Source organism: Squalius cephalus, assembly GCF_949319135.1.
Source record: "Squalius cephalus genome assembly, chromosome: 17".
In the NCBI taxonomy this organism is placed as follows: domain Eukaryota; kingdom Metazoa; phylum Chordata; class Actinopteri; order Cypriniformes; family Leuciscidae; genus Squalius; species Squalius cephalus.
This window is the reverse complement of record NC_137138.1, coordinates 3,724,758-3,744,743: the sequence shown is the minus strand read 5'-3', so window position 1 is coordinate 3,744,743 and position 19,986 is coordinate 3,724,758. Positions and strand designations below refer to the sequence as shown.

The following is a 19,986-nucleotide window of genomic DNA, read 5'->3' as shown; positions in this document are numbered from 1 at the left end:
ATTTGTTTGTCATTTTTTTGAGTCGGTTTAAAGAAAGTATTTAAACAAATCTCTGTCTCTCCTGTAAAACATTCTGGGAACAATTAACCTAACATTGTATCATTATTTCATGCATCCTTTTTTAAAGTTTAGTTAATTTTGTTATAATAAACTCTGTAGGGGAGAGGCAGGACGATTGAAACGCGGGACGGATGAAACACTGAGATTTCCTTGAAAACCACTCACGTCATGTATGTCAAATTTCGTCAGCACGTACAGCACGCAATGCCTACCATACCCGCGAAAACATTTATTCTTTATGTCGTGCCGTTTTGGAGTTAAAGCCGCAAAGCTGTTTTTGAGTGCGGTAAGTGAATTCTTTTGTGCGGTACTTTTTTTTGACTGACAAGTTGGATTTATTGTTTCATGTGCCATTGTAATGATAATACGGCAGGTGTATTAATACTGCAACACACCCTTAAGTGTGCATTATCAGAGTTTTTTAGTTTAAGGGCAAAAGAGGTTTAACTGACAGGAGGCGCTGTCGGGACTTGTTTCAACCGTCCCGACCGCGCATCCTGCCCGTTAAACCTGGTCATAGCCTATACTGTTCATAGATTCATATACTGTTTCTAGACTTGTGTTTCTTTTAATGCAAATTAATTTTCAATTACGCAACACATGCTATCTCTGTAATAATCATCAATTGTCCAATCTTCAATCTTCAATAAATTTCATTTATCGTCTTCTGGTTGACCTCGTTTTCTTCATAATAACAGGCTATTCAACTAGCAAACACTCAATATGACTCAAGGAAGAAATGTAAGAAAATTAATTGTGAACGGATTTGTCTGTCTTCGTCAAAATAGCCCATTAGAAAGATTACAAAATGCGCATAGGCTTATCGCCTATTGTTTGTTGGGCGACAGAACAAAAATGGTTAATATGAACCTTTAAATAAAAATAAATGACAAAATATGTTTGTAACAATATGTACATAAGTTACTTGTCAGGTATTGTTCACAAAAATAAGCATTAGATGAATAGTTGCCGTTTAAACTGTTATGTTTCATCCATCCCACCCCTGTGTTGCAATTGAAACAAAGCACAACTCCTGTTCAAAGTCAAATTTTACTTAAATCATTATATATTTGTACCGAATAACACATGATACTAAGAGAACACACATGTGAGTTGTTAATCACACACACAAAAAATAAATCTATCTGTAACCTTATCTTAGAAAACGACATTTATCTGAAAAGTGTTTCAACTGTCCCGGCTCTCCCTTATTGAACTTTAAACTATTATATTATGATATATTATGTGCAAACTAGTTTCAATTAATTGTCAAGATTTACGATGTATTGAAATACAATATAGTCACAATCTATTCTATTTTCTGTTCTAGTCCAGGTGGCTCAGTACAGTATGGGCACAACTTGAGGTGATGTGTGAATGTCACGGGGGGACTATATTCAGTGGGGGAGGAACGCACACGCCGGGGAATGTGTTTCCCATGGGGAATGTTTTTTAATGTAACACCTAGAGTCAAAATGGCTGCCCCCTGTCTCTAGATGTAAACATTTGTATCTAGCAATCTATGAGACAAACTAGCTTCAGGTGTTCGGTGGGAAGAAACTAGGCAATTGGTACGTTGGGCGGGAGGGCCTTATATGTCCGAGGTTGCCCGCAGAATTGAACAGCAGATTCAGGGGAGAAGACGGCACCCAGTAAATGCACCCGGGCGGCGATCTGACGAGCACGTTTGCTCGAAGCCGGTGAGGATCCAAAACGAAACCGGATTTCGCGATCTCCACATCTGCCACCGTTGTGGAAGCACGGCCCCGATGCCGAAGAGTTAAAGAGCATATTGCAGGTAAAAAAAAAAACAACAACAAAAAAAATCAAAATGAATAACCGTGTATGAAAATACCATATGAAAAGATTTGCAGGATTTAATTTTTTTTAAAACGACATAAGGACACCAATTTAGTAGATAAAGTGAGCGTTTCTTTGACTGCTCGTAAAAAACGTTTTTTTTTTTTTTTTTTCAACATCGCGTCATTTTACGTCACAAGAGGGAGATATGTGTGCTGTGCTCTGCCGGTTGGTATTCAGTAAGACCGGTCGTGAGTCAGTGTGTTTTCGGTAGTTTTTGTATTTTAATTTATCATCGTCATGGTAAATTATTGTGTTTGTGGAGCTTGCAAAAACTCCAGCCTGTCAGGACATCGAGTCCACCGGTTTCCTAACAAGAAAAAGGACGGTGCTATCTTTCGTGCCTGGGTGCGGTTTGTGCAGGTGAAGAGACGGGATTTCTCTTCTGCATCGGCTTCGGAAAGCACGGTTGTTTGTGGCGTTCACTTCAGATCGGAGGATTATCGTCCCGGCGATATGATGGAGTTCAACATGGGATACCGAAGTAAGAACCGGGTGAGACTCAGAGCTGGTGCGGTTCCTTCAGTGCACGCATCTTCGGGTTCTCCCGCCGGCGGGAAACATGATGGTCATGGATCCGTCAGAGATGCAGCTCGACGAAAACGTGAACTGTGCACCGTAAGTCTTTTTTTTTTGTTTACATTTACTAACTAACAAATCAGTCAACATAATGATTTAAATAATGAGAAGCAACGTGACGTGTATAAGTTGTTGTAAAGTACCGCAGCTAGCTTGTAAGGCATAATAACTAATGCTAGTTGCTAGCACAGCTAATTCGTAATTTATTGTCATGTTTGTTTATAAGGATTTAGCAGAAATTGCAAGTAATGAAGGGGGAGATGCATCTTCAGCCAGTGCTGCAGTGTTTGTTGCTGACCCAGAGCAAGAGCCTTTCTCTCCACTGGCCCCTCAATCATCTGTGCATCACTTTGGCTCACAGTGTGACCTCAGACCTTCACATCGTTCATCAGGTGGATTAACATTTCTCATATCTAGAATTAATTGTACATGGCACCATCTGTTTACATAATGTATGTGGGCAAATAATTAGTAAAGTCTTTTATGATGCAGGCACCTAAGCAGTAGGGGTGTAACGATACACGCATTCGTATTGAACGGTTCGGTACAAGGCTTTAGGTTCGGTTTTACGCATTTTCAAACCGACCGGTTCATTGGACCATTTTTCCTGCCGACCAAAATTTCGTTATTTCAAATGTAGACGCGAACACAACATCAACTGGCAAACGCAATGTCAGCAGAACGAAACTGAGCTACTCGTTATTGTGTTTGTGTGGACCGTTTATCAGTTTGGACTAGGGATGTTAACGATTAATCGACGATCGATTAATTGTCGATAATACATTTAATCGATAAAACTTATCGATCATCGATTAAGCAGGTCTTCATGCGCGTGTGTGCGGCTCAACCGCAAAACATGTATAGCGAGCACGCCGGAGTTATGTTTGGGACCATTTTTTTTTACACCTTCATCATGACTATAAGTTTGCCTGTGCATTCGCAGCCTTTTGTTTTGTGCAAATGTAAGTTGTAATGTTGTGTTTATTTTGTGTAGGCCCAACGTATCTATATCTGATTTATCTCATATAGGATGCATTTGGTTTAGAATTAATAGTAAAGCTTACAGTGATCCTCTTCAGTTTCAGCGCGCGCAGCTCAAACGGCTAATAATGACTATTGGACTGTCATATTACATAACATTATAAAGAGAACAATATTGTAATAAAATATTGTGAATTATTTGGGTTTAATTGCCATAGTCGCGTTGCTCCAGAAATAGCGTGTCCACAACATGAGTTATTATGAATGGCACGTAACTTAGTTCAAGTTCACTTGTGCATTCGCTTCATTTTGTGCAGATATCATTTGTAATATTATGTTTATTTTGTATCTGATTAATCTCATATAGGATGCGTTTCTTTGAGTTAACGCGCTAGCAAAGTGCTCCAGTTTAACGGTATTCATTCAGCGCGCAGCTCAAACAGCAATGCACGGTTAATAGACCCCTTTTGCGCGGACGTCACAGTTACGTCACGGCGCTAGCTGGAGGCAAAACAAACGGAAAACTGGAGGCGGCCAATACAAACCAGGACAGATTCGGCTACATAATAAGGAGCTTAAATTATTATTTTTATTATTAAATGTCATCTTGTTGTGTTGTTGGGTACAAGAATCGATGAAAAATGAGTATGCTGTATCTGGATTTTTTATTTCTAGAAAATATTCATATCATTAAAATTGCACCGTAGTGTCACTCTTCTTGGCGCTGGTTAGGCAGAACTGCGGATCATACACACAAATCTTTACATGACCATTCAGCACATAGTTATAGGCATCTAAATATATGCCCTCAGTTTCTCTTTACCCTCGGTTTCTCTATCGGGTAGGTGTAGAAGTCAGGCCACTCAACCGGAGGTAGCGTTAATGTTAATCCTGTCAGATCGTCTATTGACTGAGCGTCTACGGTCATCTGGTTCCGTCCGTTAAAATTAACTTTTGCAAATAACAAACGCGGTCCTGGACAGTGAGTGACCTTGCACATTAAGACAAAATCGGATTTTCTCCAGTCATTGTTAAAAAAAACAGCTAACAAAACTTGCAAACTAGCGTTAGTGAAGCGGCCAGAGGGTTCTTTCTGCCTCCAGCTAAGCCCCGCCCACACAAATACGTCACCATGTTTACTAGGGGTGTAACGGTACGTGTATTCGTACCGGACCGTTTCGGTACAGGGCTTTCGGTTCGGTGCACGTGTGTACCGAATGACTGAATGCAATATTTTGTGTGCGGAACATAGGTACATTTTCGTGTTTCCACACGAACATATTAAGTGGCGGAAGTCTCCGCGTTCAGCGCAAATCCCGCCCTGCAGCTGATTCTAAAGTTTTACCCGTCGTCACTGTAACCTAAACCAATGAAATCAACTGCAGGGCGAAAAAAAAGCTTTTCCGCTCCGTGTGCGCCGCCGCACTCTCCGTTCCGCGCGCGCGCGTGTGTGTGTGTGTGTGTGTCGGCCCGCTGCGCTCTCTGCTCAATGTTCGAGTCCGTGTTTGCGCTGCGCGTTCTGCTCTGTCGTTAACGGCCCAAACACTCCAATCATGTACCGATCACGCACTGGAAAAGCAAAGTCAGCTCAAATAAGGTGAAATTTCTCAGTAGTAGACTTCTGTTTGCTGAGCTGGTATAGTTATGCTGGCAACAATGGTAAAATGACCTGCTCTGATCACATGCTCTGGTAATAATAGCTTTATAGCTTTGGACTATATTTTATTTTGATAATTAAAAATGTTGATTGATTATTGAAAAATAATAATACATTGATATATTTATGCTTAATATTATTTTAATATAGGGCTATTTTCTGTTCCTTTTTTCCCCCGTGTTTCATTTAATTAGGTGATTATAAGTTTAATTATTGATGATTACAAGCTTGGAGGAATTGCAATTAATTACAGCAAATTGTGCAATTAGTTCTTTTTTTTATCGATTCCCAGCCTTAATTTTTTAATATGAGCAGGCCTACAAGCTGGGATTGGTAATGCTGCACTGTAATCATAGTTATTTATTTATATTTTTCATTATATTTTATTATGTGATATTGGTTTGAGACTGAGAGTATTTTATTTAGTGGAGAACTTTGCAGCAGTATTTTATTTCTTATTCTTTTATTTTATTTTATATCTATTTTATTATATTTTATTAAAAAGTGTTTAAAAAAAGTGTAAACAAATTGTAAAAAAAAGTTTATAGTAATAAACAACCTGCAGTTTAATGTTTGCATTTCTTTCCCTTACTGTACCGAAAATAAACCGAACCGTGACTTTAAAACCGAGGTACGTACCGAACCGTGATTTTTGTGTACCGTTACACCCCTAATGTTTACCAACTGTAAAAGGGTCTATAATAACTATGATTAGGACTGTCATATTATATAACATGAGAACACTGTTTTATTAAATCGTTGTGAACTCTTTGGGTTTAGTTGCCATTTTCAGCGCGTTGTTCCAGGAAGAGCACGTCCACAACAGTCACATGTTCCAAGCACGCATCTGAGGCGTTGGTGACACTTTTCATTAGTCGTTATTTGATTATTAAATAATTAATTTAATTAAATGATCAATCACATTGAAACATTTTACAATCCTACTAGCCCTTTATTTAGATTAAAAACCATTCTCATTCATTTGGTGAGGAACGTAGCGTTTTGTGCAGTATTTGCACACCCTGTCATGCTGTTGGCCATATGCCACTGTAGCAGACTCATAATGCAGTATTACGGCTAACGATTAATCGATTAATTGATCGTTAATTTAAACGACCATCGATCATGGGAATTTGTTAAAATTGACATCCCTAGTTTGGACCAGTGCAGCGCGAGCCTGATCAAGCAACACTGTTACTGCGAGATCCAGTAAATAAAGCATTTGAATTTGCCATTGAAGTAATAACATCGCTGCGAGATCTAGTGAGAAATATTGACATTTCTCCGTTATTAACGGATCAAACGGCGCTGATGTGGAAACCAGGAATAAACATTGTGCAATGAATGAACTATCCAGTGTCCACAGTGCCGTTTATGCCTACTTCGTAGTTCAATGTGGTGTGACAATTGGCTGCCTGTGACTCCCCTTATCTGTACGTCATTATTCGTTTTTAATCGTTTTTTATTTATATTTATCTAATTATTTATCTAATAAATGTATCTAATACATTTCTTTTTTATTTAAATTTAAAAGACATGATATTTTGTGTGTGGAAGTTTGTTGTTTTTCATTTGTGAAGCTCTCACAGCTGTTCTGTTGCCATGGTGAATCGTAGTTTCAGAGCTCCATTGATCATGGCTTTTCACAGTCATTGTGCACGCGCTTAACTCAGAGTCAACCTACTCAGAGTTTATTGAACTAACTCAATTCAGCTGTTCTGAAACTGAAAACTCAAGAGTTTCCTATCTCAGTGTAAATCTACTCAGAGTTCAAGTTTTACCTCAGAGTTGGTTGAACCTCCTTATTGAAACAGGCTGCTGATGTCTAAAAAAAATCATGGAATTGTTTGTAAACGACTATTTGAGCGAACATTTGCACCTGAATAATTGAGAGTGATTGTAAGTGTGATGATCAACTGCTAAATGAGCAACAACGACCACAATTCACTCCTTCAGTCAGTGAAGCTCCCACAGCCGTTCATGAGAGTTTAAATGCTGGGAATATTCCCATCTTCCCACAGGAGAAGAAGAAGCAAGCAGGAGGAATTACTCCAGGAGAAACTACGGACATACTATTGTAAAGATGGAGATTAAGGAAGAACCCTGCAGAATAAAAGATGAAGATACAGAGGAACAAATAGGTTGGTGTTTTCCTTCATTCTCTTTAATCACTGATGAGGAAAGATGAATACTGAAAAAAGGACTAAATGTTTTGCTTAAAGGGTTAGTTCACCCAAAAATGAAAATTCTGTTAGTAATGACACACCCTCATGCTGTTCCAACCCCGCTAGACTTCCGTTCTGCCACGTAGGCTCACGCGTCACACACATGACCAGCGTTGGCCAATAGTGAGCTGTGCTGTTAGACAATAGCCGCTTTCCGACCGGAGGAACCTTTTCACAGTTCCTAGAACTATTGGCTAAAGTACCCGGATGTTCCTGCGGTGTGAACATGCCGACTAGGAACGACTTTAGTTCTAGGAACTCCATTTGGAGGAACTAATTTAGCTCCTACTTCAGAGTAGGGTCTAAACCAGCACTATAGGAACTACCCGTGACGTTAGTGTGCGCTGATGACCGGACGCACGCAAAACACCAGCACCCGCCATTTTTAAAACGGCTATATGTAAACACACAGATTATAGCTGCAGGGCTCTACAGTGCGAGTAATTCACTCGCATTTGCGCCTAAAAATAGTTATGTGCGAACTTGAAAAATAATTTACGAGCACAGTGCGCGAGTGAACAACAGCGCGATGAAGCGAATACCATTGATTTCACATGGAAAGCAAGCAAAAGGACGGGGTCGCAATGTTTCACATGGAAAACAAGGATGGGGTCGCAACTGCGTGATGTGAACTTAACATGATGACGCGCTTAACTTTATTCAAATGAGAGCGACGATTCACAACCAATGAGCCAATCACTGAAATAGTGTGGGAATGTGCGGGAACTGCTGGATTTTAAGTGAGAGAGTCAAGTGACTCCTCCCAACAGTGCTAAAAATAAAGGTGTGAGAGCGTGTTATTGACTATGTCATGTTATAGCCAGATATGATGACGCTACTGCAACACACATCACAACAGATGAGCGATCTATTCATCAAGCCAACGCGCAAACTGAAAATGAAAGTGAAAGTAAGTCGTAGACTCTCAACACACAATCATATTCATTAATAGTAAAGAAACGAAATGATATTAGGCTACCAGTGCTGCTGTCGCCCTCTCCTATCGCTGATTTTGAAATGAGCTTATGATCAATAAAATGCAGCTCATATCTGGTGCTTTAGGTGATGTGAACTCTGCATAGGCCTACAATAAATCTGCATATAGCGCGGGAATAGAAGATCCGATTTATATCAGTTTTGCGAAAACACACTTATGTGACTAGGTGTAAATGGAATCGTTTTGATCAATAAAAACGCATGAAGTGACCAGATGTAAACAGACCCCTACACAATAAAAAAGTCAAGTAAACAATTAAAAAGGCGGATTTCGCCTCAGACGCGCGTCAATTTCACTTCAAACTTTTGCTTTTTACGCGTGTCAATTTCGCTCTGGATACGCGAATGGATTTAAAATGTTCAAACGCACAACTAGACGCGATATTCGCGTTTGGTGTGAACGCACAGTTAGTGAGCTAGATACGCAACACAGTATGAAGCCTAGTCATTATCTCAAAAACAAAAACAAGGAACTCACGCACACTATCAATACTTGCAAATGAGTATATAAAAAAATTTATTAGCAACGTTTCTCACCAAAAGACCAAGTGCAGAAACTGAAGTTACGACCTGAAGTTACGAACATTTTTTTGAAATGTTCAAAAAAAAACATTTTTGAGGACAACTTAATGTAGCCCCCTACAAGTACTGCAAAGGAAAAAAGCAAGCGGGCATTTGTTTTGTTTTTAGCACTTTATACTTTATTGAGGTGTTCATTCTTTTTAAATATTTTGAAGTAGGCTAACAATGATAATTGCATAATTATTAAACAGGTAGTTCACCCAAAACAGAAAATTAGACTGTAAGACCCGTAAGACCCGTAATAAAACCCGTAAGACTTTCACTCATCTTCAGAACACAAATGAAGAACTTTTTGATGAAATTGAGAGATTTCTTTCCCTCCATTGACAGCCTACACAACTACCACTTTGATGCTTCGAAAAAAGTCAATAAAATATCATAAAACTAATCCATATGAATTGAGCAGTTTAATCAACTTTTTTCACTGTGCTCCTATATTTCTTTGTGTGCTCCTAGATTTTTTCATTTAGGAGCACATGTACTCCTTGGGAAAAAAGTTAGGGTAGAGCCCTGAGCTGATATATTTACTCCAGAAACTAACTATACAAACATGGAAAACAGTGATAGATGGGCCTCTAAACCTTTATGCTGAAGAGAAAATCCAACGCAACTTTGAGGGGACCAAGCCAAACATGATTATGAATTTCTGCTTAATCATGACCACACGGCATAGGCTAATAACAACTTTTTATAACAATTCTATCTCATAACATGTTAAACAGTACTGTTAGACAGATCGCTAACTAATAAACACAGAGAATGCGAGCATTGTTTGCTCTGGCGTTCTCAGCGCCGCCAAAATAAAGGTCCGTCGCTCCGTCATAATTAAAGTCGCCGTGCTTGCGTCACTCCCTTTCCCCTCCTACCAGTTCCTATGGCCACTTGGCCAGTGCGAACGCAAACCCGAATTTGGGGGAGAGTAGTTCTTAGAACTGTTTAGAAGTGGACAGTTCCTGTAACTAATTTCCTGTAACTAATTTCCTGTAACTACTTGGTCGGAAAGCGGCTAATGTGAACTCCCTCAGGCCCATGCAAAAGAAAATGAATAGTTGAATAAAGTCGTTATTTTTGTTTGTTTGTTGCGCACAAAACGTATTCTCGTCGCTTGATAAACTTAAGGTTGAGCCACTGTAGTCACTTGGACTATTTTAAACATCGTCTTTACTTGCAAGTTTAAATCCCTTAGAAGCCTATGAAGGACTGAGACAGCTCTCAGATTTCATCAAAAATATTTTAATTTATTTTCCTAAGATGAACTAAAGTCTTGCGGGGTTGGAACAACATGAGGGTGTGTAATTACTGACAGAATTTTCATTTTTTGGGTGAACTAACCCTTTAATTGTGACAAACCTAGAAAATATATTGTTCTTATTTCTCATTCTTTATTTGCATTTTGAAAATTTGATATGTTGATTTTTAGACCCGATGGCAGTGAATGAAAAAAAAAAACATCAGTTTCAAAAATCTCAGCATTTCAAAAATGAAGATGGAAACACAGTCATTCAACAGACCGAAAAGTGTTTCGCTCAAAAACGAGCTCGAAAAACTGGACAAGGATCTTTAACCTGCTCTGAGTGTGGAAAGAGTTGCACACAAAATTCAGACCTTAAGAAACACATGAGAATTCACACTGGAGAAAAACCGTTCACATGCTCTCAGTGTGGAAAGAGTTTCACTCAGAAAAGCTCTCTCAGAGATCATCTGCTTAATCACTCTGGAGTGAGATCATTCAGCTGTGATCAGTGTGAGAAAACATTTGTTTTGGAATCAAACTTAAAAAGACACCTTAAAATTCATACTAGTGTGAAGCCTCATGTTTGTTCTTTTTGTGGAAAGAGTTTTTCACTACAGAAGTATTTAAAAGCTCATGAGAGATTTCATACTGGTGTGAGACCTTATGTGTGCTTTGTTTGTGGTAAGAGCTTTATTACATCCAGCCACTTAAAATCACACCAGAGAGTTCACACTGGAGAGACATCAAACAAGTGCTCACACTGTGGAAAGAGCTTCTCTCGGTCAGAAACCCTGAAAGATCATGAGAGTATTCATACTGGTGAGAAACTTTATGTGTGCTCTGACTGTGGGAAGAGCTTCACTACACACAGCCGCTTAAAAATACACCAGAGAGTTCATACTGGAGAGAAACCGTACAAGTGCTCTTCATGTGGGAAGAGTTTCACCCAATCGTCTAGTCTACGGTCTCATGAGAGAAAGCATTGCCCGAAGTCGTCTAAGTGAGCAAAGTTCACATTCACGTCCATGATTTACAAATCTTGTACTTACAAATAAATGGACATTCAGATTGTTTTAATCATAGACTGTAAAAAAAGATGGACGATGCCCCTTCGCTCTCTTCCATTGGTGAGAACTGAAGCCGCCAGTGTCCCGATATGGTGCTGACAACTTGGGACTTGAGTCTGCCTGCCCCGCCCTCACTCTTGCAGAATGCACTCTCCCTGCACTTTTTTAAGTGGCCTATGTCTGCTCCGTTCCTCCGTTCTGCTCCAATTTTGATGTCTGTTGATAGCAGTACGACAAGAGGCTTGTTAAAATAAAGTAAATACAATCTCCTCAGTCCTCCGAAGATCCCGAAAAAAAGTCTGTTGTTGCTTCAGGGACTACTTCGCTCAGAGAACCTGTCAATCATGACGTGACACCACCGTTTTTATAGCATCACGTAACTAAAAACAAACTTATTTTAAAAACAGACACTTGAACTTATAAAAACTACAGTAAATAACAGAAACCACCTTTGAAAAAAAGATATTTGAAGTGTAATTTAATTGTTTAGTTGGACTCACTTTCCGTTGAATAACACGGGGAGGCGGGGCTTATGACCTATACTAGGACCAGTCACCGGGGGGCGATCGAGACGTTTTGGCTTCACTTTTCAGGGCTTGTGCGGCACGCTTGGTTTTAATAGAGTGATTCAATCGAAGGGTAAAATTAGTAGTGCAGTTTGAACCTGGTGATAGTTTGATCAAGTGTTGCCCTTCTCTTGTCTGATTTATAATCATGTGATTCAACTTTACTGAACTTCAAACACTTGTTTTGCATTAAACGTTTTTCAGGTGAACTGTGGTAAGATTCATTGTCTGTTTTTGCTTAAAGAGGTCCTGTAATGTCCCTTTTTACAAGATGTAATATCTCTGATGTACCAGAGTGTGTATGTGAAGTTCTAGCTCAAAATACCCAACAGATCCTTTTTATAGCATGTTAAAATTGTCACTTTGCAGGGGTGGAAAGTTTTTGTGTGTGTCCCTTTAAATGCAAATGAGCTGATGCTCCCGCAATGAAAGACTGAGAGCGCTGACACAACTGCCATCCGCTCACAACTCTTCGAGGCTGATTAATAATCATTCAGATGCTTTGGATAAGATGGTGGGGGAAAACTCACGTGTGATCGCTAGTATGAAAGAAACAATCACCAGGCAGATTTCTAGAGTGAAAGATGTTATTGACTTTATGAGTGCCGAAGCAAAAGATTTGAAAGTTGTTGTATTTCTATACAGCTGTAACCCATAAATCATTCTCATACATCTCCATAATTTTTGGCAATTAAATATTGTTTTTACCTTTGGGAACAAGGATGTAGGATGTCGGTTCAGGGTCCTCGGCGGTGCCTCTAACCAGTTCAGTGATGAATTCGAATGCACTGGGCGTTTGCCAGTATTAATACTCCATGACCAAAATCATTAAAGGGGGGGTGAAATGCTATTTCATGCATACTGAGTTTTTTACACTGTTAAAGAGTTGGATTCCCATGCTAAACATGGACAAAGTTTCAAAAATTAAATTGTACGTTTGAAGGAGTATTTCTGTGCCAAAAATTGTCCTTCCGGTTTGTCACAAGTTTCGGAAAGTTTTTTTCGAGTATGGGCATGTGTGACGTCAGATGTAGCGGAATTTCCTTATACGGGTCCTAAGGGCACTTCTCTGGTAAGATCGCGCGCACTCGTAGACCAGAGCAAGAGAGCGAAAGCAGTTCGCCATCAAAGCGCCCTGCCCAGCTTTTGGGAAGCCAATGTCACCAAAGAAGTGTGTTTTTGGTTGCCAGGGCAAGACAACCCTGCACAGATTCCCAAAGAACCCAGCGTTAAGAGACCAGTGGATGGAGTTTGTTTTTCCTGAGCATAAACGGAGTTGTGTAGACTGTTTGTTCCCTGCATTTCAACGATGATTGTTTTATAAACAAAGCCCAGATCGACAGATTTGCAGATCGTCTAATGCTTAAGGATCGAGCAGTCACAATGATAAAGGTTCGGTGAGTAAAACTGCTTCAAATGTCTCTGTGTGTTGTTAGCTCGCCGTGTTAGCACAGCTTTAGCTTCGCCCACACGGCCCGCCTCCAGCCGCTCGGTTTTTTCCGGAAAGACTCGGTACAGCCTATCTTTCTTTTATAAATATAATAAAACTAAAGACTTTTTGGAGATATGAAGGATGCAATACTACTCTATAGGTACTCAAGATTAACAGGAGATTGAGTGAAAATGAGCATTTCACCCCCCCTTTAAATATTTATAGGGAAGAATTACTCTGAGACTTAATTAAAAAGTTTTCCGAATCACCACAACATGATTGTTTTATTTTAAAAAGATTCAGAATAATACATAGACAAAAATTCAAAGGCAAAAATAACACAAACACGTAAAAGTCTTCACACGAAATGCGGCCTCGAAAAAAACTCTTCCAGGGGCCTATACCATGAAGCCAGTTTAGGTGGCTTGCCAGGTATGTTTGTTTAGTTTGTGCCAACCCTGGGTTTTTGGGACCATGAAAGTGGTTTGGCTTTTAGCAGTGTTCATCGCCATAGTAACTTGCGCTCCACGGCTAACCTGGGGCACGTTCAAGTTCAAAAGTGTGCGCAACGTTTTGCTATGGTTTCCGGTTGAACGTCATGTTTCCTGGAAACGGCGTGCACTGGTGTGCAACGGGGTTTGAGATACGTTTTCTCTTGTTTGGTGGGTGTGTCAGAACCTGGTCAGAACTGCAGTCCAATCAGCAGCAACATGTATATAAAGCACGTGGTATTAAAGTGAACTCGCACAATGGGTTCAAGGAAAGTTATTTACAAATGTGTTCGATGCAGCTCGGTATACTCAACAACTGAGGATATTAGAAGACATGTTTGTCGTAAGTTTTATTGTAAAAATATTGGATATCAACATGATGTAGTTGTTTATATTTTTAGCTTCATTGCAAGTGTATGACATTTGGTATAGAAATAAACAAATGGTAATTAAGTGCTTTTCCTAAAAATGAGAAAGAAAATACAGGGTATTAAAACAGTATGAACTACAAATAGAGTCAGTATGTGAGGCTAAATAGATGTGTTTTAGTCTGAATTAGGTAAGATGTGCTTCCATTTCAGTTTCAGCAATCCCTTCACTCGATTGGGATGTTCTCTTTTGTTCTGGGCGGCAAGTGCAGTAACTGTAACATCGGGCATATTTTGTAGTATTAAACGCATATTTATACCGACTTCATCAGGCTCAGAAAATTCTTCACAAAGAACACAAAGAATGGCCTTCTCAGCTGCCATAGTTGCAACTCTTGCGTCATCAGAACAGTGTGTTCAACGCATCACTGTTTCTGTTTAAAAAACGTTGTGCAACGTTTTGTCGGGGCTGAACGCAGCCCAGGTCCTGGGCAGGTTATGTTCCAGGTTAGAAATCTCAAACCGAACTTGGACCAATCAGCTGTGAGCAAAGGATAAAGTCACTCCTCCTGTTTCTACTCCAAATTAAAGGTCACTACATAGCACATGATGAGACAAAATTGTCTGCCTTTTAGTAATGCTTATTTAGAATAATATATTTGTATGATAGATTTATTTTGTAATAAACCCTTAATCGATCACACATGTACAATTTTAGTTCATCAATTATTATTACGCAGAGTTTAAATGAATAAATATATAAAGGTAATATAAATGCGCTTTAGAATCAATAGATAAAGCTATAAAATGACTACATGTGAGCTTAAATGTTCAATTCTCTCTATCCCTTTATCAACTGTATAAACTAACTAAACAACTTTTACTTGCACTGATATAGCGAGACTTTTTATTTTAGTTGTCCTCTTTCATAGACAGCTATTTTCTTCTTGTTGTGTAAATTTGTTTAAATTCTTAATATTTTTCAATCTGGTAATATTCTGTAGTGAAAAGCGCTGCTTCTCTCGCGAGAAATGAATCGCAGTTTCACTCTTTCTCACGCTGTGATTGCCCTGCCCTGTGACATTCATCCACTCTCTCCTAGCTCATCTTCCCCTTCATGGCTAATAGTGGAGCGGCTAAGTGATATAATCGTTCAGTTTATGATACAAGTGTGAAAATTGGCATGAGCAGTCTCTGATGGTCACTAGACAATAAGCCACCCACAGCTACTTGAAACTTCAAGATGGCGGCCATTTTTCAAGATGGCCGACACCTTAGTGGAGCAGTTAAGTGATATAGTGGTTTATTTCGTGATACAAACATGAAAATTGGCATGAGCAGTCTCTGATGGTCACTAGACAATAAGCCACCCACAGCTACTTGAAATTTCAAGATGGCGGCCATTTTTCAAGATGGCCACCACCTTAGTGGAGCAATTAGGCTCATGGCAATTTTAATGCTTGTATCACTAACTAAATGATTTCTTAAGCCTAATTGCTCCACTAAGGTGGTGGCCATCTTGAAAAATGGCCGCCATCTTGAAATTTCAAGTAGCTGTAGGTGGCTTATTGTCAAGTGACCCACAGAGACTGCTCATGCCAATTGTCATGCTTGTATCACCAAATAAACCACTATATCACTTAACTGCTCCACTAAGGTGTCGGCCATCTTGAAAAATGGCCGCCATCTTGAAATTTCAAGTGGCTCGGACAATTTTCTTGTCAAGTGACCTATGGAGACTGCTCATGCCAATTTTCACGCTTGTATCATAAACTGAACGATTCTGCCAAACATAAGCACTTAGCCGCTCCACTATAAAGTGAACGGAGTCTCTTCAGATAAAGATTGTGTTGATTACATTATTTGACCAATAGGTGGCAGCAAGTGAGTGTTACATTTTTTTTTTTCATTGAATCATTCATTCAAAAGATTCTTTCAGAAATGGTGAATCATCCATTAACTAGTCCATTAAGTATTCATTAAAAAAAAAATACATTTAATAGACTCGACTCGTATTAATTGTCTGATGTATTTATTCATGATCTCTATTTTAAACAAAACAACTCAACAAGAACAATTTTAAACAAAACTGGTTCTCATTTTATCTAGAATTATGCGTCTCTAGTTCGAAGACGAATGTCCACTCATCTGTGTTTTGTACCTGAGTGTGAGAGACTGCTATTGCTGCTGCTAGTAGCTTTATCTGGTGTGTGGAAACCTGTGGTACTGCTGCTGAGAGATTGCACCGAATCAAATGCGGTGCATTCCTTCAAATTGACCCCGTGTTGAAGCAAATGTTTCATCATATTGGAGGTGCTTCCTCCCTTGCATGAAATGTCTTTCTTGCATGTGATATAATTCGCTGTATTTTCATCTTTTTTTCAAAAGCTTAACCAAACTTTCGAACGTTTGCTGCGCTCCACCATCGTAAATATAATGTACAGCGCATGTGCGGCAGGCAGGTCCTGGCAGATCAATACAACTGTAAACAAATGCTCACTGCCATTCACCGTGTGTGCGAGCATCACCAAAGTAAGGAATCGATAAGCGGAATCAAAATGCGCGCGTCTTATCAAATCCCTGGTTTTTGGCATTTTGGAACCGGTTCTCGATACCCAACACTAGTAGTTGACATGGAGATTATTTCTGGCTTGACGATCGAGTCTGTCCCAAAAATACCTCTCAATGCGCCCTCGTGGACTCGCGCCAGGGGCCCTATAGGTCTGCACTACATGATGTCACTAAAATGTGGACTCTGAGGAAGTCCACAAGTCCGGAGTGTGCCATTTGGGACAGGGCCTAAAAGCTTCATATAGTAAGTTACTCTATCGCAGCCCTTTTGTCCCTTCTCCGACCTCACATATTTTCTACGTTTGAAGCGAGAGACGAGAAAAATTATTCTGCAAAACTACATTGAGTTTTTAACAGCCCTAAACATGTTGTATACTTATAACTACACACATACATTACACTTCTAATAATGACCCTTAAGGTTGCCGGCCAAGCTCAAATTAGGCTTTAAGTACTTCGAGCTTGCTCTGCAAATTCAACACATCCTCATTTGAGCATTTTATTTCATTTTCAATCATAAAACTGTTTGCAGTGTTTATTATCTTCTTATTTAATCTTTATTAACTGCTGAGCATGATGAATCTGTCCGTCTCGAGGGAGTTGAGCCTTAGTGGAAGACCTTCGCCAGCGCTTTTCTCCTCTTCTTCATCTTGCGAGCTCTTTTTGCGTTGTCCCTCTGGAGGTGTTCAACTATAAGATCGTCCATAAAAATCTCAACTTTGCCCGTGACATTAACATTTAGTTTTTTTGTGCTTCATCCTCATCAGTTATAGTCAATGCATTCAACCAGTCTTTAATATTTTCAATTTCTGGAGAGTTTTCAGAAGAAGGTTTTTCAGAAGGAGATTTATCAGAAAAATTCATAATCAATTGCTCTCCAATATTTATTACAAAGTCAAAAGTCACTGTCCAAAAGAGTCGAGTTTACCTAGCATGAACAGGAGAAACGGCTTCTGCACATTGAGGTACATAAATTGTAATCAATCTGCCAAAAGCCAATGGTTGCTACACTTTAACTATATAAGTGATGGTTAATTTTCTGTAAATATAACAAATCATAAGCTGACTAGTTAACCAAATGACAAAGTGTAAAGATTTAGTGTTGTGTGTTGTTTTATTTTTCTAACTGTGCTGCTAAAAATGTAAGCTACAATTTTAAGTGATGCAAAAGTTTGCCTTCAACTGCTTTTTGATCCGATAATTGGTTCAAAATGGCAACACTTAAAGCTGAATAATTGAGAGTGATTGTAAGTGTGATGATCATCTGTTAAATGAGAAACAATGACCACAATTCACTCCTTCAGTCAGTGAAGCTCCCACAGCCGTTCATGAGAGTTTAAATGCTGGGGAATATTCCCATCTTCCCACAGGAGAAGCAGCAAGCAGGAGGAATTACTCCAGGAGAAACTACGGACATACTATTGTAAAGATGGAGATTAAGGAAGAATCCTGCAGAATAAAAGATGAAGATACAGAGGAACAAATAGGTTGGTGTTTTCCTTCATTCTCTTTAATGACTGATGAGGAACATTAAGATGAAATCTCACATAAAACTAGATACTAGACCCAATAGTAAACTGAATTTGAGCTAAAATGAGAATTTGAATGTTTATTTTTGTTTCTCATGTATTATTGTATTGAATTTAATTTGTTTATTTTAGACCTGATGGAAGTGAATGAAGACAAACGGCATCAGTTTCAAAAGCCTCATTATTTCACAAATGAAGATGGAAATGCAGTCGTTTCAAAGACTGAAAAGAATTTCACACAAAAACAAGCTGGAAAATCTGGAGTCAAAGGATCTTTAACCTGCTCTGAGTGTGGAAAGAGTTTCAGACTTAAATCAACCCTGAACAGACACATGATGATTCACAAAGGAGAAAAACCTTATACATGCACTCAGTGTGGAAAGAGTTTCAGACTTAAATCACACCTGAAACGACACATGATGATTCACACTGGAGAAAAACCGTTCTCATGCTCTCAGTGTGGAAAGAGTTTCAGTTACAAAAACGCTTTCAACAATCATCTGCACAATCACTCTGGAGTGAGATCGTTCAGCTGTGATCAGTGTGATAAAACATTTGTTCTGGAATCAGGCTTAAGACAACACCTTAGAGTTCATTCTGCTGTGAAGTCTCACTGTTGTTCTTTTTGTGGAAAGAGTTTTTCAGTACTTCAGACTTTAAAACAGCATGAGCGTATTCATACTGGTGTGAGACCTTATGTGTGCTCTGACTGTGGTAAGAGCTTTATTACATCCAGTAACTTAAAAAAACACCAGAGAGTTCATACTGGAGAGAAACCGTACAAGTGCTCTTCATGTGGAAAGAGTTTCACCGAATCATCTAGTCTACGGTCTCATAAGAAAAAACATTGCCCGAATTTGTCTAATGAGCAAAGTTCATGTTCAGATCCATCGCTTACAAATAATACACTTACAAGTAAATAATTTGACATTCAGATTAATCAAATGCTGGATAATTTGCTAAAATTAGCTGTGAAGTTTGATTGTTTGACAAGGGGAACCTTTGGGGAAGGTCAAAATAATAGTTTAGAAAACTAGTGTTGCCAAGAAACGATTTGTAAAGATATGTGTTTTGTTTGTGGAGTTTAATTATTTTCATTAATTGTGCATATGAGGCATTTGTGTTACAATAGCAACAATAGTCTATTAAATCATAACCCATATTTCAAACAACTCGTTTTATCTGTGTAGACGTGATGCATTCATTATTAAAGGCTTTTGCATTGAAATCACACTGTGAAAATTGTCTCTCTCTTTCCCTCTGTTTCTCTCTCTCTCTCTCTCTCTCTCTCTCTCTATATATATATATATATATATATATATATATATATATATATATATATATATATATATATATATATACACTCACCTAAAGAATTATTAGGAACACCATACTAATACTGTGTTTGACCCCCTTTCGCCTTCAGAACTGCCTTAATTCTACGTGGCATTGATTCAACAAGGTGCTGAAAGCATTCTTTAGAAATGTTGGCCCATATTGATAGGATAGCATCTTGCAGTTGATGGAGATTTGTGGGATGCACATCCAGGGCACGAAGCTCCCGTTCCACCACATCCCAAAGATGCTCTATTGGGTTGAGATCTGGTGACTGTGGGGGCCATTTTAGTACAGTGAACTCATTGTCATGTTCAAGAAACCAATTTGAAATGATTCGAGCTTTGTGACATGGTGCATTATCCTGCTGGAAGTAGCCATCAGAGGATGGGTACATGGTGGTCATAAAGGGATGGACATGGTCAGAAACAATGCTCAGGTAGGCTGTGGCAT

At 39.1% G+C, this 19,986-nt stretch overlaps 1 protein-coding gene across 4 annotated transcripts; it reads left to right on the top strand.

Moving 5' to 3' along the window:
* The first annotated feature begins 1,453 nt into the window (after window positions 1–1,453).
* Window positions 1,454–19,435, top strand: LOC307144896 (uncharacterized protein). 4 transcript variants are annotated; one of them, XM_079847598.1, is made up of 5 exons: window positions 1,454–2,538; window positions 2,726–2,891; window positions 7,159–7,278; window positions 18,040–18,156; window positions 18,331–19,435. In XM_079847598.1, the coding sequence occupies exons 1-5, from the start codon at window positions 2,161–2,163 to the stop codon at window positions 19,119–19,121; spliced, it is 1,572 nt and encodes a 523-aa protein (XP_079703724.1). In that variant the 5' UTR covers window positions 1,454–2,160; the 3' UTR covers window positions 19,122–19,435. The 4 variants fall into 4 exon arrangements, with proteins under 4 accessions (XP_079703724.1, XP_079703726.1, XP_079703727.1 ...); XM_079847601.1 differs by lacking the exons at window positions 18,040–18,156; window positions 18,331–19,435 and adding an exon at window positions 10,361–12,014 and having other exon boundaries at window positions 1,532–1,858; window positions 2,186–2,538; XM_079847600.1 differs by lacking the exon at window positions 7,159–7,278 and having other exon boundaries at window positions 1,518–2,538; window positions 18,331–19,424.
* The last annotated feature ends 551 nt before the right edge of the window (window positions 19,436–19,986 follow it).